Here is a 19,488-nt window from a genome sequence, read left to right as displayed (position 1 = left end):
TTGACTCATTTTTGCATATTTTTGACATCATACTATATATGACCAATTTTGCACATTGATGCAAAATTTTTTGCACATTTTTGAGATCATACTCTACTATGACTCATTTTTGGTCAAATTTTTCTCAAACTAATTTTTGCATATTTTTGACATGCCATAGTAAATGGCATAGTAAATGCCATTTACTATTTGCCATAGTAAATGTGCAAAATTTACTATGGCAAATTTTGCAAATTTGCGATGGTGCAGAATTTGCCTCAAAAATTTTGCACATTTTTGAAGTCATACTATGACAAATTTTTGCACTTTTTTGAGGTCACACCATTCTATGGCAAATTTTGCACATTTTTGAGGTCATACTATACTATGACACATTTTTTAAAATGTGTCATAGTATAGTATGGCTAATTTTTTTGCACAAAATTAGCCATTTTGTGCAAAATGACTAATTGCAAAATGTGCAAAAATGAAATTTTTTTGATAAAATCTTACTACAACTCATTTCTGTTGAATTTTTACACACTGCTACACTATGACAAATTTTTGCTCAAATTTTACATAATAAAAACTTCATAGTAGCAAAAATTATACTATTAATCATTTTTGCTCAAATTTTGCATCATATTACACTATGAGTCATGGCTTTATTGGCCAACAGCTGCTTATGTAGATTTAAAAAGACAGAGGCCCTAAAACAGTTTGTTCTGAAATGACCAGACTAAAATCTAAGGCAAGAATGATTTGGTGCAAAAGCTGTTATGTACATGTTTTATGTAGCCCACACTTATCCTTACCTGTTCAAGAAGCATAAATTACTTTCAAGTGAATTTAAAACTCCTTACATATTTGTGAGACACCAGATTGCCAATAATTAATCGAGGCCATGATGTTTAGTTTACTTTTTAATTGAACTTCTCACTAAACAAGATGTTTTTTAAACTTTAAGATCCTTCATAAACTAAAAGCATCTTCTTATTTTCATTTATTGTCTTTTCAGATTCAAGTTTTTCATCATTAGGTTTAATGAAACTGCATTTTTCTGGGTGTTTGGCTCACAGAGGGAAGGCCCAGCTGGATTCGGGGCTCCTCGCCTCCATCAGCGCTCCAACTGGGTCACCCAGTTCTGCTCCGGTCTCGCTGTGGCCCAGATCAATATGGAAATCACAAGTTTAACATTCAGCGCTACTGATGCAAAATGCTGCAACTGTGTTGCTCAGTTTGGTCTCTAAAGAAAGTTTTTTTTTCAGTAGAAAAAAATGTAGAACAAGTCTAACTGGGTTCTGTTCCTTTTAAACAGTAAACATTTTCCTTGATAAATAATCAATCTGTATAACTCAAGATATTTATTGCATTAAAAAAACTAACTTTATTCAGTCTTCAAACACAACAAGCAGCAGTATCCAATTATTATTCCTAATAATTGGATACTGAAGTTTATCTGGAGCAGATTCACTTTCACTTGAGGTCAATATTTGTTAGACTGTACAAAAAAAGATACATAGAAAAAGAACAGGAACATTTTGACAATAAATTCTGAAATTTTTTGATTAATCTCAGTACTTTTAGGAAAAAACGAACATTTCTGAGTTTCAAAAATAAAGTTTTGATTTTTGAAATGCAGAAACTTTAAACTTTTTCTAGAAAATTTCTGAGCTTAATTTGAAAATTTTGGAGTTGCAAATCTACTCTACATTGTTCCTAATTCACCATCGTAAAGGTCAGAGTCGGGAGCTGGACTGAAACAGCGATCCAAGATGTTCAGAAAAGCTTGAAAAAAGTCGATCAGAACCGTCTCAGCGGGTCGCAGAGTACGTGACAAACTGGAAGAAAAACAGAGAAACTTGGGAATGGCAGCTAATTTTAATGAGCTTTATAATCAAGTTTACATGTTTCTGATGGCAGGTTAAAAAACAGTTCAGTATTTTATATTAAAATACAATCCTTAAATCTTGTTTACAAATTGTTTCTATAAAATGTCATAAATCAAACTGGACCTTTTATAACTTTTAAAAACATTTAAAATGGCTTCTGTATTAAAAAGAAGAAAAAAAAACAAAAAAACATTTTATCCGATTCCTGATTCATCAAAATGAAACTTGAGGCGTGTTTAAACTGTTTACTGAAGCTGTTTTAAACAGTTAATTTCTGAGGCAGAAAGTTAAAAGTCTGAAGCAGAAATCTAGCATGAAAACACAAATATAAACCAAGCAGTGGAAAACCACTATTACATCATTATTTACATACAGCATTGTGTGAGGTTTTCTTTAAATAAACAGCTTATATGGAGGAGAGAAAGTAGAAAAATAGGCTATTTATTTTCTCAAACAACTTCAGAACCATTTATAACAACATTCCGATTTAAATTTAGCTTCTCTGATAAATTTGTGAAAATATGAGGTTAGTTTGGGCTCTAAACGATGGACTTGTATTGATTATTGATCATATTAGGGTTCGGTTGATGGGTCAGAACAAACCGAACCGGATTCTGGTCTCGAAGCTTCTCCATGTTGGACGGTCTGTGATGTCACCATCTGTCTTTTTAACATCACCATGGTAACAACAAGCTTGTTCATAAGAGTAAAACTAAGCTTTGACCGAGTCAAACAGTCATAATCAGCATAGAGGAGCTGACTGCTATGATGTCATACCACAGGCTCCGCCCCTTTCACCCCCTGTCTGCTCTGGGTCAACTTCAACCCCACTTCCTGTCAGTCTTTGTAGGTTTTTACAGTTTCCTGTTTAGATTTTCAGATTAAAACATTACTGGTAGTTTTCTGGATAGAAAACTTAAAAAATAACGGATAAATTGTACAAATTCATTAAGTTACTGATAAATAGGCATTTTTGTATTTTGAAATTTCAACACAATAACAGTCTCTTGAGTGGAAATGCTACAGGGTGACAGTAATGCCACAAATCTAACAAACACCCAGAAATGTTAACAGTTTTCATGTGCACATTATATTTTGCTTTTCTGCTCTAATAATAATATTAAAACAAGCTGATATTAGATGGGTAATTAGTCAGGCCATCTGCTCAGGTAGCTAGCTAACTTTAGTTTTTGTTTTGTTAGCCTTGTTTCAGCCAGCTGACCAGTAGTGTGCAGCAACAGCTTTCTCTGACTTCTCATGAAAAGTTTAACCTATAAAACAGCTGATTTTACATGGCACTAAAGTATAATTATAATAATTTACAGCAGAGCTTTTTAGCAGATCGACCATCTGAACTTGAAGGCATTTTTTAACCGATCAGTAGAAAAAAAAAAAAACAACAAACTGGTTTTGTATCATGTAAAAATGTCTTTTTTTACAGCACATTTAACCTGAATCCTGTTGGTGATGAGTTTGGTTTCCACGGTGATTTGCCACAGTTAAAATGGTGATCCCGACCAAACAAACAGATTTTATTCAGCTGCTAACGTCCGACCCGTTACTGAACACGTCTCCATGGTGAGCTTCCTCTCTCCTGATTGGCTGAGCGCCGTCGCCTCGTTAACGTCCGTTGTAGATGAAATCTGAGGAGAAATAATGATGTGATGAAAAATGAAATGAAATTAATTCATAAAGCTGTTAAGCTAAACAGGAAGGAGGATTAGCGAAGAAATGCTCAATTTCTAATAAATCCTCTAATTTAAATCAACATTTATTTTCTCCTTAGTGCAGATTGTTAGAGGTTATGTTTCTTCTCAGAGATTAGTTTGCTCGCTGGTATTTTCTAGTTTATATGAACTTTAACAGAAACTAGTCAGAGCTCTGTTAGTGTCAGAAAGTCATTTTTGCTTGTTTTGTATTTGAATATCCCAAACTTTTCTGTTTACAAAAGTATAAATTCTTAATGTTTCCCATCGACTGCAGCGAGTCGAGGGATTAAACTGACATTTAAATCAGGTCGATCACTTAAATATCAAATTAATATCTGGAAACCTGACTGGAAAATTCATTGTTCATCTTTTACTTTCAAATAGTTACATTAAAACATTTTGAAATCCACCACTGTGCATTTCAAAATGCAAATTAATTAATTACATATTTTCTTTTCTGCTACACCTTAAAACAAATAAACATCCATAGAAACCCCAGTATGATGTAAACTAATACCTAATAGTGGTAATAATTATAATGCTACACACTTATTGTAGTCTAGGAATGATGAAGTATCTGCTGTTGACATGCTGGGATGGGGGCCCCAGATTAAAATCTGTTTAGGTCCAAAAAGGTTTGGACCGGCCCTGGTGTCCAGGATGTGCTCCCCCTACAGGAACAAGCTGGTACTAATAATTTAAGTGTTTTTTTAACACTTAACTGAAACAAAATCTACATTTAAATCAAATGTTGTGTCTGTTTTGAGTGAAACCACACCAGAGCCCTGGTTCTGGTTCTGGACTCACCGCGGCAGTATTCTGGGTTGAAGTTCTCGTAGATGGGGTAGAGCGGGTTCTCCTGCTCGCTGCGGTGCTTCCTGGCTCGCAGCACGTCCCTCACACACTGATGCAGGAAGGCGTACTGACACTGAAACACACACCGGATCAGAACACTGCTGGTTTCTCCGCTGAGCTAGGGTCTGGTTCTGGTTCCGTACCTCAGTCTGGACCATGTGCTGCCGGTGCAGCCGCAGGTCGAACACGGAGCCGTACAGGTCGATGCCTCCCTTGGAGTCCAGCTGCTGCAGAACCCGGTCCAAGGCGATGAAGGTCCCGGTCCGACCGACTCCGGCGCTGCCAGAACAAAACCTGGTTAACGACCCAGAACAATACGGTTCTGTTTGAACGCCGCAGGTCCGGCCGCCGATCGCTGACCCACCTGCAGTGCACAACGGTGGCGCCAGTGCTGGGTGAGCGGTCCACGTAGTCCCGGACGGTCCGGACGAACTGGATCAGGGACTGGGTGCTTTCGGGAACGCCGTGGTCGGGCCACACCGTGTAGTGGAAGTGACGCAGCATCCGCGGATAACTGCAGCTGTTCTCCTTCAGAACCAGGAAGGTGTTAAAGGTCAAAGGTCACATATTACATTTCCCTCAACAGGTTAGGAAACGTCTATGGCCTATACAAAACATGTCCATCACATTTGGGCACAAAATCACTCTTAGATAAGATGTTAGGGCGTTTTGTCACTTTAAAATAAGCTGCTGCTGGCCACGCCCCCAACTCAATGTTTACACTAACAGGTGAAAATGTCTGCAAACTGATGAGCAATTATGCAACCGTACATCTTTGAAAAGCAGACGTGGGACCTCCTGCACAACCAACAAGAATGCAGGAAGTGGTTTCTGGATGGTAAGTCAACAATTAAACATTTTGTCTTTTCATACAGCAGTAAAACCAGTTGACCAAACACGCTGGAGCTCAGCAGGGGTTGCTAGGTAACGGGCAGAACTCTGCTGTGGTTGCTAGGTAACGGACAGAACTCTGCTCTGGTTGCTAGGTAATGTCTAGAACCAAGAAACATTAACTCATTGCCAAAAAGCAGCCGATTTGTTGTCACAATAATCAATAAATTACATCTTAAATTAAAATGAACTCAATAATTTCCATTAACATGATTTATTGATTTTCTCTGGAAGATAAAACTCTTGAGTCTGGTCTCAACTAGCTCTTTATTGGAAGGATAATGTTTTTTACAGTAATTTCATGATTCATTTTATTTATTCGGTGTATTTAAAATGTCTTCCAGTTCCAATGTTAAATGTTCATTAGAAATTAAAGCTTATTGAACTTTGAACTGTTCTTGCATTATTATTTTTATGCCATTTCATTATATTACTTACTAAACGATATTATCGTTTATCACAATAACCTTTGGGATAATTTATCATTCAACTAAATGTTATCATGAAAGGTCCAGGTGAGTTTTTTAAAACTTTGATTTTAGAAGCAGTTGAAACTGAAATAGAAGCAAAAAACGTGCAAAAAGGTCGCCTTCAATTTGTAATGAATTGTTTTGAAGTTGCAGGAAACCGTTGCTGAATCGTACCGAGATGATCTTGAACTCTCTGATGGTCCACTCCGGCAGGACGGACTCTGACAGCATCTGGATGACCAGATCGCCGTAGTACAGCGGCTCCTTGTCGGCCGGCCAGTACTGATCACACTTCACCTGCAAACAGAACGCCGCGCTAGTTCACCATCTACAGACCAATCAGTTAATCATGATTAATCGATTAATCGCTAACCGGAGCAACACTGGAAAAAGACAAACATTTCAAAATTAATTTAATTTGTTTTTGCGCTTTTAATGAATTGATAATATTGTATAAAATATGCTGAAGTGGTTAAATGAAAAATCTACAGAATGTGTCAATTTTTTATCTAATGACTAAAATAACTGATTACTAAAATAATCAGTAGCTGCAGTTCACTGAATAAGTTAACTAGACACAGTGAGACGTTTGCAGCTCATTAAGGTGGTTGAAGCTCCTTCTGCAGGAATTAATGCATCAATGCAGCGTAGCATGGAAGAGATCGGCCTTCAGATCTATGTCAGACCAATAAAACATTATTTTTCTACCACATTTTTTCCTTCCACTCAACCTTCCATCAATATACTTCGCTATAGTACTCTTTTGAACGTCTAGCTTCTTTAGCAAAGAGTTTTTGTTGTTTAATTCCCATGTGGAGAATGCTAAATAAGTTCAAATAAAAACAACACCGTCTTTTACACAATGTTTTCAAGCTCTTTCTGTGTTTTATGCTTTTCCTTACTTTGAATAAAATGATTTACTGAGAGTAAATGTTTGATCTCAAAGGGAAATTAAACATTGTTGAAACTCAATATGAAATGTTACATTTGCACCTGTAAATAAATCCATCTATTGCTCTCAGGATGCTAATAAATGGAAAATTTAGTGGAAGGAAAACATCTTGTGCAAACTGACCTGACTTGAACCTTAAAGATATTTTTGAGTAGTAAGAGGAAAATGAGCGCGACCAGAACCAACAGTCCAGATGGCCTGATCTCCATCGGCCTGTTCTTACCCGTCCCTTCTCCACACACTGCGTCACCATGACAACGTTGTGCACGCCGTGCTCCCACACCATCCTCCAGAAATCGTCCTTTGTGCCCGGCAGCGGACCCTGGGTGGCGATGTACTCCCGGCGGTAGTTGTTGCCCTGGAGGCAGAGGGCTAGTGAGGGCATGTTGGTGTGGAGTGTGTGTGTGTGTGTGTGTGTGTGTGTGTGTGTGTGTGTGTGTGTGTGTGTGTGTGTGTGCGTGCGCTTGTGTGTGTGTGTGTGCGTGCGTACAGGTATGTAGCTAGCGTTGACGTAGTCGGAGCAGGGGTCATCCTCCAGGTAGGACAGCTTCACCCGGGTGGAGTCGTCTGGAAACGGAAACAAACATCAGTCTGAAGCTGCTTGAAATTAATGATAATTAATTAGTTAATTAAATCTGACTAGACAAAACCAACTCCATTATTAGAAAACAAACTGTTAGTTTCTTTATGAAAACATCTTTCAAGTTGGTTCAAAAGTTAAATGTCATGTCATTTCTCAGCAGATGTTGCTGAATAAACTTACACGGCAGGATGTTGTTGTAGCGGTTCTTCCCGCGGTTTTCCGGCAGTCTGGCCACGTCCATGGTCTGGTTGCGGCCCACATCCTTCAGATCCTGCAGAAACACGAGATTCACTCTGCAGGGAACGTTCTGAGTTCACTTAACACCGAAGGGACATTACAGTCTGTGCTGAGAAAGCTAAAAACCAGGATGAAGCACAAAGTCTACAGCAGATGCTGGATCTGCTTACCAACCTTTCTTTAATGTTGTAAATACAGCCAAATTATTGAAATAAATTAACTTTTTAATGATTTACATCAGCAGTAGAGGATGGAAAATGTTTAAGGTGAAAAACAGCAGGAAACATTTCTCATCTGAAATCACCTCAAACTCCTCCGACAGCAGGTAGTTGGAGTCGGCCTGCAGTTTGTTCAAATGGGACTCAAAGTGGCACGCTTTGACGGGACTGCAGGAAGGAGGGGGACATGTGAGAACATGTGAACAACATGTGAGCAACATGTGAACAACAATCTGCTGCTTCAGCCTCAGATTTACAGAGAAACTCACCTGGTGACCCGCCGGTTACTGCAGGGAAACAGAAGCAGTCAGTTAATGTTCACACTAACATGCACAAATATATTCATCATGTCGTTTATCAGAAATGGGTTTTTTTTCACAATATACTTCAATATATGCCAATAATTCTTAAATATTGATGAGAAAGATTAGCAGATTGTTTCACCTATGAAAAGGGAAAAATATCTTATTATAGTGAAATAATCTGCCAGGGAACTAAAACGTTTTTATGAATATAAATGAATTATTTTCATAAAATAAGTTACTTATAATTTTGTCTTTTTTAAAGTTTACTAAGATATTTGCACTGGAAACTAGACAAAATATTTGGTAAGATTTTGTTTTTTCAGTGTATTGTGGAATAAACATGGGAGGAAATCTCCTCATGTGACTGTTTCAGTTTCACATGGTTCAAATATTTGTAAAATCTCCCACTAAGCTCGTTTTGCATCCAATTATTTATCTATTAATGCAAAACTGAACCGATCAGTCCTGGACTGTGTTGATGATAGAAGTATTGTAAGTATTTTTGAGCTGCAGATGAATCCTTTGTTATAAATGAGTGTTCATTAAACTAATGTTATCTCGTTTAGGCAATAAAATGTGTATTTTCTTATTCATTTGCATCTTCTAATGCATTTCTGATATTGAATAAAAGAGCTTAAATGAAAAAAACATGCAGAAAGTGGCAGTTTTTTTAAAGACAAAAACACTCGGGGTGATTTGGTCCCAGGTTCTGTTGGTGACTGATGAGCTCAGCGGGCCGACAGAACCGGACTGTTATTGGAAACTAATTCTTCACAGCCTCACATATCGGACGTGGGAGACGCTGGAAACGTTCTGCTGCAGAATATTTATAGATGCAGACTCACCTCCTCACTCCCATATACATCCCCGCAGCCGGGACTTCTTTCCACATACTCATCCTCACCACCGGGTTCTCCTGCACGGCCCTGCAGAACCAACAGAACCAACAGAACCCGGTCTTCAAAATGCTGCTTTTTACTCTAGTAGTGACAATCACAATATGTTTTACAGTTATGCTTAATTTTGATTAATCAATCTAATTTAGTACTTGATTAATTGCTGCCTTCAATATTTTTGAGTTTGAAAAATTGCAACAAAAATTAAAATTTTTAGATTAATCTGAGAAATTTGATTTAAAAAACATTGAAATTTTAAACAATTGAGTTTGAAAATTAACTAGAAAAAACTAACATTTTGAGGATAATCTCAGAATTTTTTGAAAAAAAAAAAATCCTTGGAAATTTCTGAGTCTGAAAATTTGCTAGAGAAAAATAGAATTTGACATGAATCTCAGAAATTTTGTATAAAAAGAAGTGGAAATTTTTAAATGTTTGTTTTCCACTCACACTTTGCGCAGCCGCTGCCTGTAGGCCAGCAGGGAGACGACGGCCACCATCATGCCGATGAGGAACATGCCGGCGCTCAGGCCCTCCACCACGCCCCCTAGAGGCTCTGGCAGGAAGAGGCGATGTTGGAGTGAAGCTTCGGGTTCGGACTGAAAACGTTTCAGGTGTGAAGCGTTTCTCACCTGCATGCGTCCTGAGCGGCGACGACAGGTACGTGTCTGAGAAGAGCGGCTCGGCCACTTCCCTGTGGTTTTCATCGAACAGTTTGGTGAAGGCTCGCACGCTCAGCCTACACACACACACACACACACACACACACACACRCACACACACACACACACCTGGTTATCACTGGCCGCCTCCTGCTGCCTCACCTGTCTCTGCTTTCTGCTCACCTGTAAGACGTTTTAGGTTTCAGCGGCCCGTCACAGAAGCCGTCGTAACCACGGTACAGGTCGTCGTCATGGTAATGATCGCAGGCTCCGCCCAGCCGCTCCCCACCCGCCCCCAGATTCACCTCCACCACCTGATCAGGTAACGAATAATTACTATCTAAGGAATACATTATTGATCATTTTCCTAGTGTACCAAGACATTTGTTCTAGAAACTAGACAATAAATACTTGTGCTTGTGCAGTGGCTACCTGTCCGCCGGCGCTCTCTGTGTCCTGAGGGCAGCGGCTCGGGAAGTACGCTGTCTGATACGCTCTGACAGAGGAGTTGCTGATGTAATCGCGGTATGATGGCAGTGGGTGGCGCTGTTCCGGCTGCAGATTTTCATTGGCTGTTGAGATAAACGAGGAGTTTCACTTCTTGTCATACAGGGAGGAAAATCTGAGAAGCGTAAAAGCAGCGGTGGAGGAGTTTCCGTACCATCTGACTCAGCTACGATCACGGAGAAGTATCTGACGGCTCCGTTGGCATCGCTGAACCAGGAACAGTTGAAACGGAACAAGATGGAGGACGACGTCATTTTGGATGACTTCTCACTGACGTGAACGCCGGGCGGCGGGACGGGCGGACCTGACAGGAAATTCTTTCATCACCCAAAAGTTTAACAACGATTCTTCCTACAATACATTTAACTTTTGGAGTAGCTAACTATCCCCAAATCAATGTTTACATGAAAATGGCTGCCAACCGATGTACAATTAGACAACTGTGCATCTTTGAAAAGCAGAAATGGAGCCTCCTGCACAACCAACAAGGACGTAGCAAGTGATTTCTGGAAGGTAAGTCAACAAGAAAACACTTGTCTTTGTCAGCAGCCATTGTACAGCACATAAAACTACAGTAAATGTGCCAGAGCTCAGTTTGGGTTGCTAGGTAATGGGCGGAACTCTGCTGGGGTTGCTAGGTAACAGTATCTGTAGAATATAACTCAACAATTGGGAGGTTTTTGAAATATTTTAGCTTCCAGACACCAAAAAAAATAAACTTAGTGCCAAAAAATGACCAAATTAGCGCTTTGTTTGTTGTTAGAAGTAGTTGAGACCAAAATGTAGGCATAAAAAGTTCATTTTGCATAATATTTCCAGTTTAAATCAATATAATTTTCCACACGGACTCTTCAACCTGCTGCTGTGGAGGTTAGAAACTTCCAGTGCCATCTCTTCTTCTTCTTCTATTAATGTCTTTTTTTCCCAGTGTCCTCGTGTCAGGTTGATTTATGGTGCAGCACAGGCAGAAAGTGGAAGAACAAATAAGGAAGAAAAGGTTGGAAAAGAGAAGAAACTTGTGTTTTGGGTCACAGTGCCTTAAGGTCAAAGAGAGAAATATAGTGACTCATTGGTTATTAAGAGCGCAGCACAACAGGAAGCTGCTCAGATGGCAGGAAGTCCATGTGACCTTGATAACAGTTAATTAACTTAAGCCAGGAGTGTTTTCAGAAACGGGAATCTGCACCGGAAGTAATGTCAGGAATTCTGCTCTGACCTAAAACCTTCAGAAAATAAGGAATTTGTTCAATTAATTCTACTAAATGACATATTGTTACATGATATATTGCAGCATTAGCACAGCTTGTCTGTAGCATCCAGTCTGCTTGTCTTGTCGGCTATAGAGGGTCGCATATGTTTTTTCTGGATGTACCTTAGTAGTTTAAAACTTTCAGCAGGTAAGATGAAAGAAACTTATTAGGGTCATTTTAGGGTAAATTTATGAGCAAAAAAAATAGAATGTTTTAGATTTCAGAAATTTTCAAGAAAAAAAAAAAGACTTCTCAACTTCTGAGCCAAATTTTTTTTTAACATTTTTATCTAGAAAAAAATGTAAAAAAAGTGTTGTGTGTGCATGTGTGTGTGTTGGTGTGTGTGTGTGGTGAGTGTGTGTGTGTTTAAGCTCACGGTCAATCATGGTGACGGCGGTCTGAGTCGCCGCCGGACTCGTCTGCCCAGCTGACGACACCCTGACTGTCACCGCGTACTTCCTGAACGCATCCAGGTGGTCCAGCGTTACCGCGGTGACGCCACCGGCCAGCCGCAGGGTCGAGGTCAGCTCCCCGTTGTCGTGGCGACGGCTTTCGATCTCGTAGGAGTCGAAGTCAGCGAGCGGTGGCGTCCAGGAGCAGGAGAGGGCGGAGGAGGACAGAGGGAAGCAGTGGATGGACCGCAGAGGAGACGGACCTACAGGACGAAGTTCTGATAAGTGTGGCAGGAAGGTTCTGGTTCTGACTGGATATAACACAGCTGATTGTAACTCTGTAACGTGAAGATAAAACCTGATTTCTTTCTCCACATGACATGTTGATATTCAGAAGTGATATAAATCTGCTTCTGCAGGCCGACCAGAACAAACTGGGTCGGATTTATAAATATTTCAAATGTGTCCCAGATTATTACTTTTATTTATTTATTTATTCCTCGTGGCGATCAGTTTGATCCCTGCAGCCAAAATCTCACAAACACACAGAATGTCATAAAAAATGGATTAAAGAAAAAGCAGCTTTTTCTCTGCTGCCACCTGGTGGCCAACCTGATAAATGTTCTTACGTTTTTATGATCTTTGAACTGAAGCAGCAAATTTTATACATCAAATTCAAAAATACTTTACTGATCCCAAAGTGAAATGAAATGTCATATTAATTCAATGTCTTCAAATTATTCGTTATTATTGGTATAGCAAAAATAATTTGATTATTTAATTTAATTTTAAACCTCTCAGAATCTATTTCTAGAATATGATTTGCTTAAATATTTTTAATAAAATATATGTACCTACTGAATAAAATTGTCTAAAAGATCATTGCTTTTTTTTCAGCAAATAAATGCATCAAAGATAACTACATTAATTTATTTAATTTCTGCATGTTTTTTTATCTATTACATAACATTCGCAAATTCTTGGAAAAAGAAAGTTAGTCTATCTTCATAATTATTTGTTTAAATATATTTAATAAAATGTTTTCATTTAATAAATAAAATTAGCTAAAGAAGCTGTTAATTTTCTCTTTTCCTTTATTTATTCCTGGTTTGAGCAGCTTTATTTTTAACAGTAAATTTTACTGGCTCCGCCTACTTGTTCTGACGCTCCTCTGTATTGGTTGGCTGCTGGCTGTAGGCCCGCCTTTGGCTCCGCCCCCGCTGACGGTCGTCACGGTGAAGTTGTACTGTCGTCCCGGAAACATCCCGCTGATGATGCGGCTGCTGAGGCGAGTCTGTGTGACAGACAGCGGGTCCTCTGGCGCCCACTGCAGGCTGAAGTTGTCATAATCCCCGGAGGCGGGGCCAGACCACAGCAGCTCTACCGACTGATTGGTCGGGCCCGGTTTGACGGACAGGTGGCTGGGTGGCTCTGGAGCTAACAGGACAGAAAAAATAAACCTTAGAATCAACAAATTAGCTTTTTATATTTGTTATTTTTAATGGCTTACAGGTTCGTCCAAATCCTGCGACGCTATTGGTCAGATCGCCGCTGTGAGTGATGACATCAGCGCGATACAGCCGGCCGGCGGTCAGACCGAGGAAGGTGTGGCTGCTGTGCTCCGCCCCCAGGCTCTGAGCGCCCTGAGCGGATCCGGACGCGTCGTACAGCAGAACCTTAAACCATAAAAGCAAATGAAAACTGCTGCGTCTGTTTAGGGAAAATGTATTTATTATATTCAGGGTTTTTTTCCAAGAATTATCCCTTTTTTCATTTGTAATTTGTCAATTTGATTTTATTACAACAGCAGCAAATTGAAGAGATTCTAATGCAATGTGATTTTAAATGTCGTATTGGAAAATTTACAAAAAAGAACGGCTCAAACAGCACAAACTGAAAATAATAATAAAAAAAAAAAGACTAAATAACATCTAAAAACTAAAAACACATACGTTTGAAAATACTGACTTAACCTTAAAGACATTGTTGGGGAGCATATTTAAAAAATCATTATTGTAATTAAATAATTGTAACCCAAAAGTTTAAGAAGCCCAAATTATAGAGCATTTCAAATAATAAGAAAATAAGGTTGCCATGATATAAAGTAATAATAAAAACAGTAAAGAAAGAGTTAATTTCCACCAACAAACTCAGAAATTTTGAGAATAAACTCCAAAACATTTCTAGAAAGAACGAGGAAAGTTCAGAGTTTGAAAAGTTGAAAATCTTTCACTTTCAGAGCTCAGAAATATTCTTGCTTTTCCAGAAAATTTTCTGTTTTTGGCTGAAATGTACTTTTCATTCTTTATCTAATATAATATATTGTCATAAAATAATCAAAAATATTTAAATGTGGATAAAATGAATCTTGGTTTAAGCTCGTATAAATAAAAATCCGTTCCTCTGCCTACATCCCCCAGAATGCCATGCGGTTTGATGAAACTTGAATATTCTATCAGACATAATATCTACTGATATTGACGTGTCTATCGTGATACACGTTATTGATTTTGATAAGGGCAAGTTTATAGTAAGTGAAACCAGCTGCTCACAAAGTGCTGCACATTATAGGAAAGTTCTGTGGCAGGAAAAAGTGTAAAAGACAGACATTCAGGAGAATGTGTTTAAATGTTTGGATTTCTCTTATAAACACCGATCAAAGCGTGTTTACCTGGTAGCTGCTGCAGCTTCCTGCTCCGTGCTGCCAGCTGACTGTCAGCCTGTTGGTTCGTCCAGAACTCTGGACCTGCAGAGCCGACACCGGAGCCGGGACTGCAGACGACAACGGATGAGGAGCGTTAAAGTGAAGACAAAATGAGGGGACAGCGGGACTCATCCTGTCGACTGACCGGTTCTGGCGAGGACCGACGAGTCGCTGCTCATGTCGCGGCTCCAGCTCACCACCAGGAGGCGGTAGAGGCTTCCCGCTCCCAGGCCTGAGAAGACACAGCCGTCTGCAGCTGGACTCATCTTCTTCCTGTCCACCGGCTCGCCGGCGGTCTGAACGCAAAACAACATGGTGGCAACAGGAAGCACTGAAATGAAGCTTCACTACCAAGCGGAGGCGTCGCCTCACCTGCTGATGCTGCTTCCTGTGATTGGCCGTCGCCTCAGAGATGCTGTAGAGCGACAGGTCGTAGGCGTCAACATGGCCGTCTGAGGGACGCCAGGAGAAGCTGAGGGACGTCGTGTTCGCCATGACGACCGTCAGGTTTTGAACAGCAGCAGGACCTGAAAGGGAGAACAAAACTCACTTTAACACCTTTAGGAGTGTTAAAGTGATAAAGAAAAAAAAAAGATGCAGAAAAAAAAAAAAGAGAGAGTTTAATATTTTTGCGCTGCTAAATTATCAAAGTTTCTCCACTTTGGTTGTTTTCCCTGACAGTCCAGTTTGATTCAGTTTCATTTTGGACCAAAGTTGCAACATTTGTTCTATTTTCCGCTGTTTCCCTCCAGGCCTGTGGGGGCGCTGCAGCAAGAACCACTGAAGGAAACAACACACAAACCTCTGAAGACACTGAGAGCAACTTCCTTCTTTGTGAAATGTAAACAAAAGTGGAGTAGCGTTAGATTTTAGAGGTTTTAGGATTTCTCTTTTGTCATTAGCAAAAAAACATTATTTACAGATTAAGCAACTAATAACCAGAGAGCAAAAGTAGATTATTAGATTTTCTTTCAGAACTTCAGGTGTTCTGGGCTGAACATATCTACAGATAAAGTCTTTTATTTTGTCGTAATTCCAAAATGTTTATATTTTTCTACAGTTTTGGATTAATTACTGTTGTGATCTGTTGTTCTTCTAGCAAAGCTCTTTTTAACGATTAATCATTTACTAAATTAGTTGATTAATTCATCGCAATTATTCCAATTAATGGTTTGAGGTCTAATATTTTTGATGAAGATCAGAACATTTGAAAATGTGCTAAAGATTAAAGGGTTTCTTAAACATCCATGAAAGAATCAAGGCAATGAGATTATATCATGGTGGAAAGATAAAAACTAAGATGATTTTATTTGATACTGCCTCTGAAAAAGGAAACTGACTCACGGGTTTGTCCTTCTGCTGCGGCCGCCTCCATCGATGGGACCCCGCCGCTGAGCGTCACCAGCTTCACCTGGTACCTCTTCCCAGAGGTCAGACCCTCCAGCTGCTCGCTCTGTCTATTCGCCGCCACCGACCGGTTCCTCACCACGCCTCCCGCTTCGTCCAGCAGCTGCAGGCGGTAGCCGTCGAACGCGCCGACCGGACGCTCCCAGCTGACGGTCAGGCTGTGGGTGGTGTGTCCGTTATCGGCCTGCAGGGCGGTGACAGCTGCTGGAGCTGCAGGGGGGAAAGCGAGCAGTGAGAAGGAAAATTCAAATTCATCGTTACGAACAACTCGACAGCAGCGTTACCCGCTCTGCCGGAGGCTGTGTTGCTATTGGTCAGCGTCCCGCTCTGTGATTGGATGGAGACCCGGTAAGCCTGGCCTGGAATCAGATCTAAAAAGTCGAGGGAAGAGACGTGTTTGGGGACGGGACGAGTGTCGATGGGAACGCCATCCTGGAAAACACAAAAGGAGCCAAATGTTAGCGTCCATCTTCATCTGAAGACGCTCCGCACTGCAAAAACACAAAACCTTACCAAGTAATTCTGGTCTAATTTATACGTACGATTGAAATTCACCATCAATTAATCACATGAAAAATGAATCACATAATTTACATGTTCATGTTTTATTGTTTTCTCTCTTTCTACCAAAAACTGGAGGATAAAACTCTGCAGTCTGGTGTTTTGGTCTCAACTAGCTTCTCTTGGAAGGACAATGTTGTTTACAGAGAGATTACAATTTATTTTATTTGTTGTTTTATTTTGTATATTAAATTTTCTTCCACTTCATTAGAATTTAAGGTTTATTTATCTTTGAGCATGTTCTTGGATTATTATGCCTCTAATACCACAGAAAAAAAATCCAAAACTTTAAAACTTTAAATGACACAAATTCAATTAATCACTCATATTGATTTATTCCCCAGTCCTACAGGGAGAGTGTGAGTGAATCCGTCTCACCATGGTTGACAGAGACACTTTGTACAGGTCCAGGTCTCCGTGTCCCGGTGTCCAGGAGAAAAGCAGCCCAGCGCCAGAGTCCGTCCGGCCGGGTTGGGGAATCAGCCTCAGGTTCTTTGCAGCGCTGGGAACTGGAAAACAGAATCTGCTTTCATAAGATCTGGACTCAGATTTGTTTTATCAGGAGAGACGAAGTCTTTGGTCCCACCTGTCCGTCCCTCCATCACCTGGGCGACCTGAAGAGGCCCGCTGAAGGTGGACACCATGATCTTATAGAGGCGCCCCGGGGTCAGAGAGGTCAGCAGGTGATGATGCACGTCGCTGCCCTTCATGGCGGGAGGGAAGACCCGGGTGTCGTTAAAGAGCAGCGTCACCTGGAAACGAATAAATAAATGACCACTGGGTTAAACTCCACCTTAAACAGGTGATTCAGGTGAGGTTGTTTGTTCACTTTTCCACAGTAAAATTCAAGCACTTTGTGAATCATTAATTAAATGGTGTTTAAAAGATGATTAGACTGAACTAACCTCGTAATGGTCGACGTCTCCGAGGGCGGGGCTCCAGGTAACGTTCAGCTCCGCTGTTCCTGCGTTCTTGACCGACAGATTCCTCACAGCTGCAGGAACTGAAAAACAAAACCGTCAGTGAGAAACCAGACCAGCGCCGGTCCGGTTCCCCTCCTGAAACTCCGACTCACGAGTTCGTCCGTGGGTGGAGATGCTGCTGACGTAGCTGCCGCTCCATGTTTCCACGGTGACGGTGTAGAGTCGCCCCGGCGTCAGAGACGAGAAGGCGCACTCGTTGTGTCCGGTGGGGATGCTCTGGTTCTGCAGGACGCTGTGGTTGTAGCTGATCAGAACCACGTAGCGGTCCAGATCTCCTGCTGCGTGATGCCAGTACACCTGCGGACAGAGCCGGAGTTAAAACACCTGAGCGACACCAGAGGGTTTACACTCAGACAGCTGCAGGTCTGCTGACCGCTGAGTCATGTTCCTGCTTTACTGCAACAGTAAATCAGTTACAAATTAAGCTTTAATGCAGTATTATAATCAGTTAAAATTATTATAAAATTGTTGCAGATTTATTACAACTTTTCAGTCAGTTTAAAACGTTGCACAGTTTTGTTATAATGTTACCAACCTAAGTTAATAGCACAATTATTTTATTTATTTTTTTTTCGCTAAAAGTTGTTTATTTTGCCTAAATCATTTTTTGGAAATAAAGAGGTGGTGACATTTTTTTTATTTTTTACCACTTTTGGTAAAAGGGTATTTTTGTTTTTATTGTCTCACCTTCAGGGAGTCGTCTCTTCCAGCGTGAACGGCGTTTGGGTTTCCCACCGTCGCCGGTTCTGTAAGACGAACAGAACAAACCCAGATTGGTTTGGTAAATAAAACAAAAGAAAAAAACAACAACAAACATGTAAAAAAGTCCAGGAAAGTCTCACGTGTTCGAGCCTGGACCACTGTGGCGTTCTCCAGTTTGCTGCTCCTGGTTACTATGACGACTGAATACAGGTGTCCGGCCTCCAGCGAGTTGAAGGAGCACTCAGGCGGCGAGGAGCTGGACACGGGCAGCATGTGGACGGTCCGCTTCCTGTCCTCCAGCTGGACCAGGTAGCTGTCCACCACGCCGTCCGCAGGAAGCCACGAGACGTACAGAGCGTCCGACCTGCCGCCATTGGCAACCATCACCTTAGAGACGGCGGCTGGCGCTGAGAAATGACATCAAATAGGAAAAGATAGTGGGAAAACCTGTCAACAAAACTCAATCATGTTCCAGAATCTGAAGGATCAAATTTAATAAACAATTTTAAGTATGTTGGACATCTCAGATGGTGGATTATTTTTCACTATAAACATTTAATAAACATCAAAATGCTCAAAAGCTCAACTTGTCAACTGAAGTTATTCCATGAAGCGTTTATTTTATCAAAATTTTTAAGTAACACTTTAGAAAATTCTATGCAAAATCCTCAGTTTTGTATATAATTTTCATTCGCTTGAGATTGTTTTAGGGTTTTAGAAAAAGAGTTAATGAGGAAAAGGGAAGATGGAAAGTACGACGCCGTATTAGGACCAGAGCAGATAGAAAAATAAAAGGAGTAAATTTCCATCAAAGAATCTTAGAAACTTTCTAGAATAAACAGGGAGGTTGGAAATTTGCTAGAAAAAAATTCTGACATTATGAAATCAAACCAGTTCATGGAAACGAGCCCAATTTACATTTTCGTTTCTTTTTTGCAACATTTCAAAACTTCGATAAAAATTTGCACAAATGCTATTATTTGTTTCCTTTTCTTAAATGGGGTTTTATAAGTTGTTATCATTCTTTGTTTTGCCTTCAGATCTCATGTTCGATACCCTAATTTAAGATTAAATTACTCAAAAATACTTCGAAAAACAAAAGTCTGAAGCCTTAAAAGGGAGAGTAAATTTATTTAATAAATGTCCTCATAAAATCATAAGACTCATTGGTCCTCACAAACCACAAATACAAGTATACACACACAAATTTCCTGCTAAGAAAATTTATTGTATAGACAATTTTTTCCGCCTATTGTGACAACATTGTAGTGTGTGTGTGTGTGTGTGTGTGTGTGTGTGTGTGTGTGTGTGTGTGTGTGTGTGTGTGTGTGTG

The 19,488-nt window shown here is 40.2% G+C and overlaps 1 protein-coding gene across 2 annotated transcripts in view; it reads right to left on the bottom strand.

Annotated features, from left to right (window-relative positions):
* Positions 1–1,841: 1,841 nt before the first annotated feature.
* ptprb (protein tyrosine phosphatase receptor type b) overlaps positions 1,842–19,488 on the bottom strand; it is a 32,945-nt gene continuing 15,298 nt past the window's right edge. For both annotated transcript variants that reach the window (XM_008400844.2, XM_008400845.2), the window contains 30 exons: positions 18,296–18,562; positions 18,141–18,199; positions 17,546–17,750; positions 17,376–17,473; positions 17,057–17,222; positions 16,849–16,979; positions 16,194–16,341; positions 15,847–16,119; positions 14,875–15,029; positions 14,648–14,798; positions 14,470–14,570; positions 13,309–13,474; positions 12,954–13,235; positions 11,783–12,061; positions 10,311–10,460; positions 10,082–10,221; positions 9,833–9,963; positions 9,620–9,726; positions 9,438–9,543; positions 8,937–9,017; positions 8,056–8,073; positions 7,873–7,954; positions 7,512–7,602; positions 7,239–7,315; positions 6,972–7,106; positions 5,971–6,093; positions 4,800–4,963; positions 4,579–4,714; positions 4,388–4,508; positions 1,842–3,514 (listed from right to left, as the gene is read on the bottom strand). In XM_008400844.2, coding sequence (XP_008399066.1) covers positions 3,492–3,514; positions 4,388–4,508; positions 4,579–4,714; positions 4,800–4,963; positions 5,971–6,093; positions 6,972–7,106; positions 7,239–7,315; positions 7,512–7,602; positions 7,873–7,954; positions 8,056–8,073; positions 8,937–9,017; positions 9,438–9,543; positions 9,620–9,726; positions 9,833–9,963; positions 10,082–10,221; positions 10,311–10,460; positions 11,783–12,061; positions 12,954–13,235; positions 13,309–13,474; positions 14,470–14,570; positions 14,648–14,798; positions 14,875–15,029; positions 15,847–16,119; positions 16,194–16,341; positions 16,849–16,979; positions 17,057–17,222; positions 17,376–17,473; positions 17,546–17,750; positions 18,141–18,199; positions 18,296–18,562 — 4,166 coding nt within the window. In that variant the 3' untranslated portion in view covers positions 1,842–3,491. The remainder of the gene's footprint in view (positions 3,515–4,387; positions 4,509–4,578; positions 4,715–4,799; positions 4,964–5,970; positions 6,094–6,971; positions 7,107–7,238; positions 7,316–7,511; positions 7,603–7,872; positions 7,955–8,055; positions 8,074–8,936; positions 9,018–9,437; positions 9,544–9,619; positions 9,727–9,832; positions 9,964–10,081; positions 10,222–10,310; positions 10,461–11,782; positions 12,062–12,953; positions 13,236–13,308; positions 13,475–14,469; positions 14,571–14,647; positions 14,799–14,874; positions 15,030–15,846; positions 16,120–16,193; positions 16,342–16,848; positions 16,980–17,056; positions 17,223–17,375; positions 17,474–17,545; positions 17,751–18,140; positions 18,200–18,295; positions 18,563–19,488) is intronic.

This window comes from Poecilia reticulata, linkage group LG23 (assembly GCF_000633615.1).
Source record: "Poecilia reticulata strain Guanapo linkage group LG23, Guppy_female_1.0+MT, whole genome shotgun sequence".
Classification (NCBI taxonomy): domain Eukaryota; kingdom Metazoa; phylum Chordata; class Actinopteri; order Cyprinodontiformes; family Poeciliidae; genus Poecilia; species Poecilia reticulata.
The sequence above is the reverse complement of the archived record's forward strand: the minus strand, read 5'-3'. Positions and strand labels throughout refer to the sequence as shown.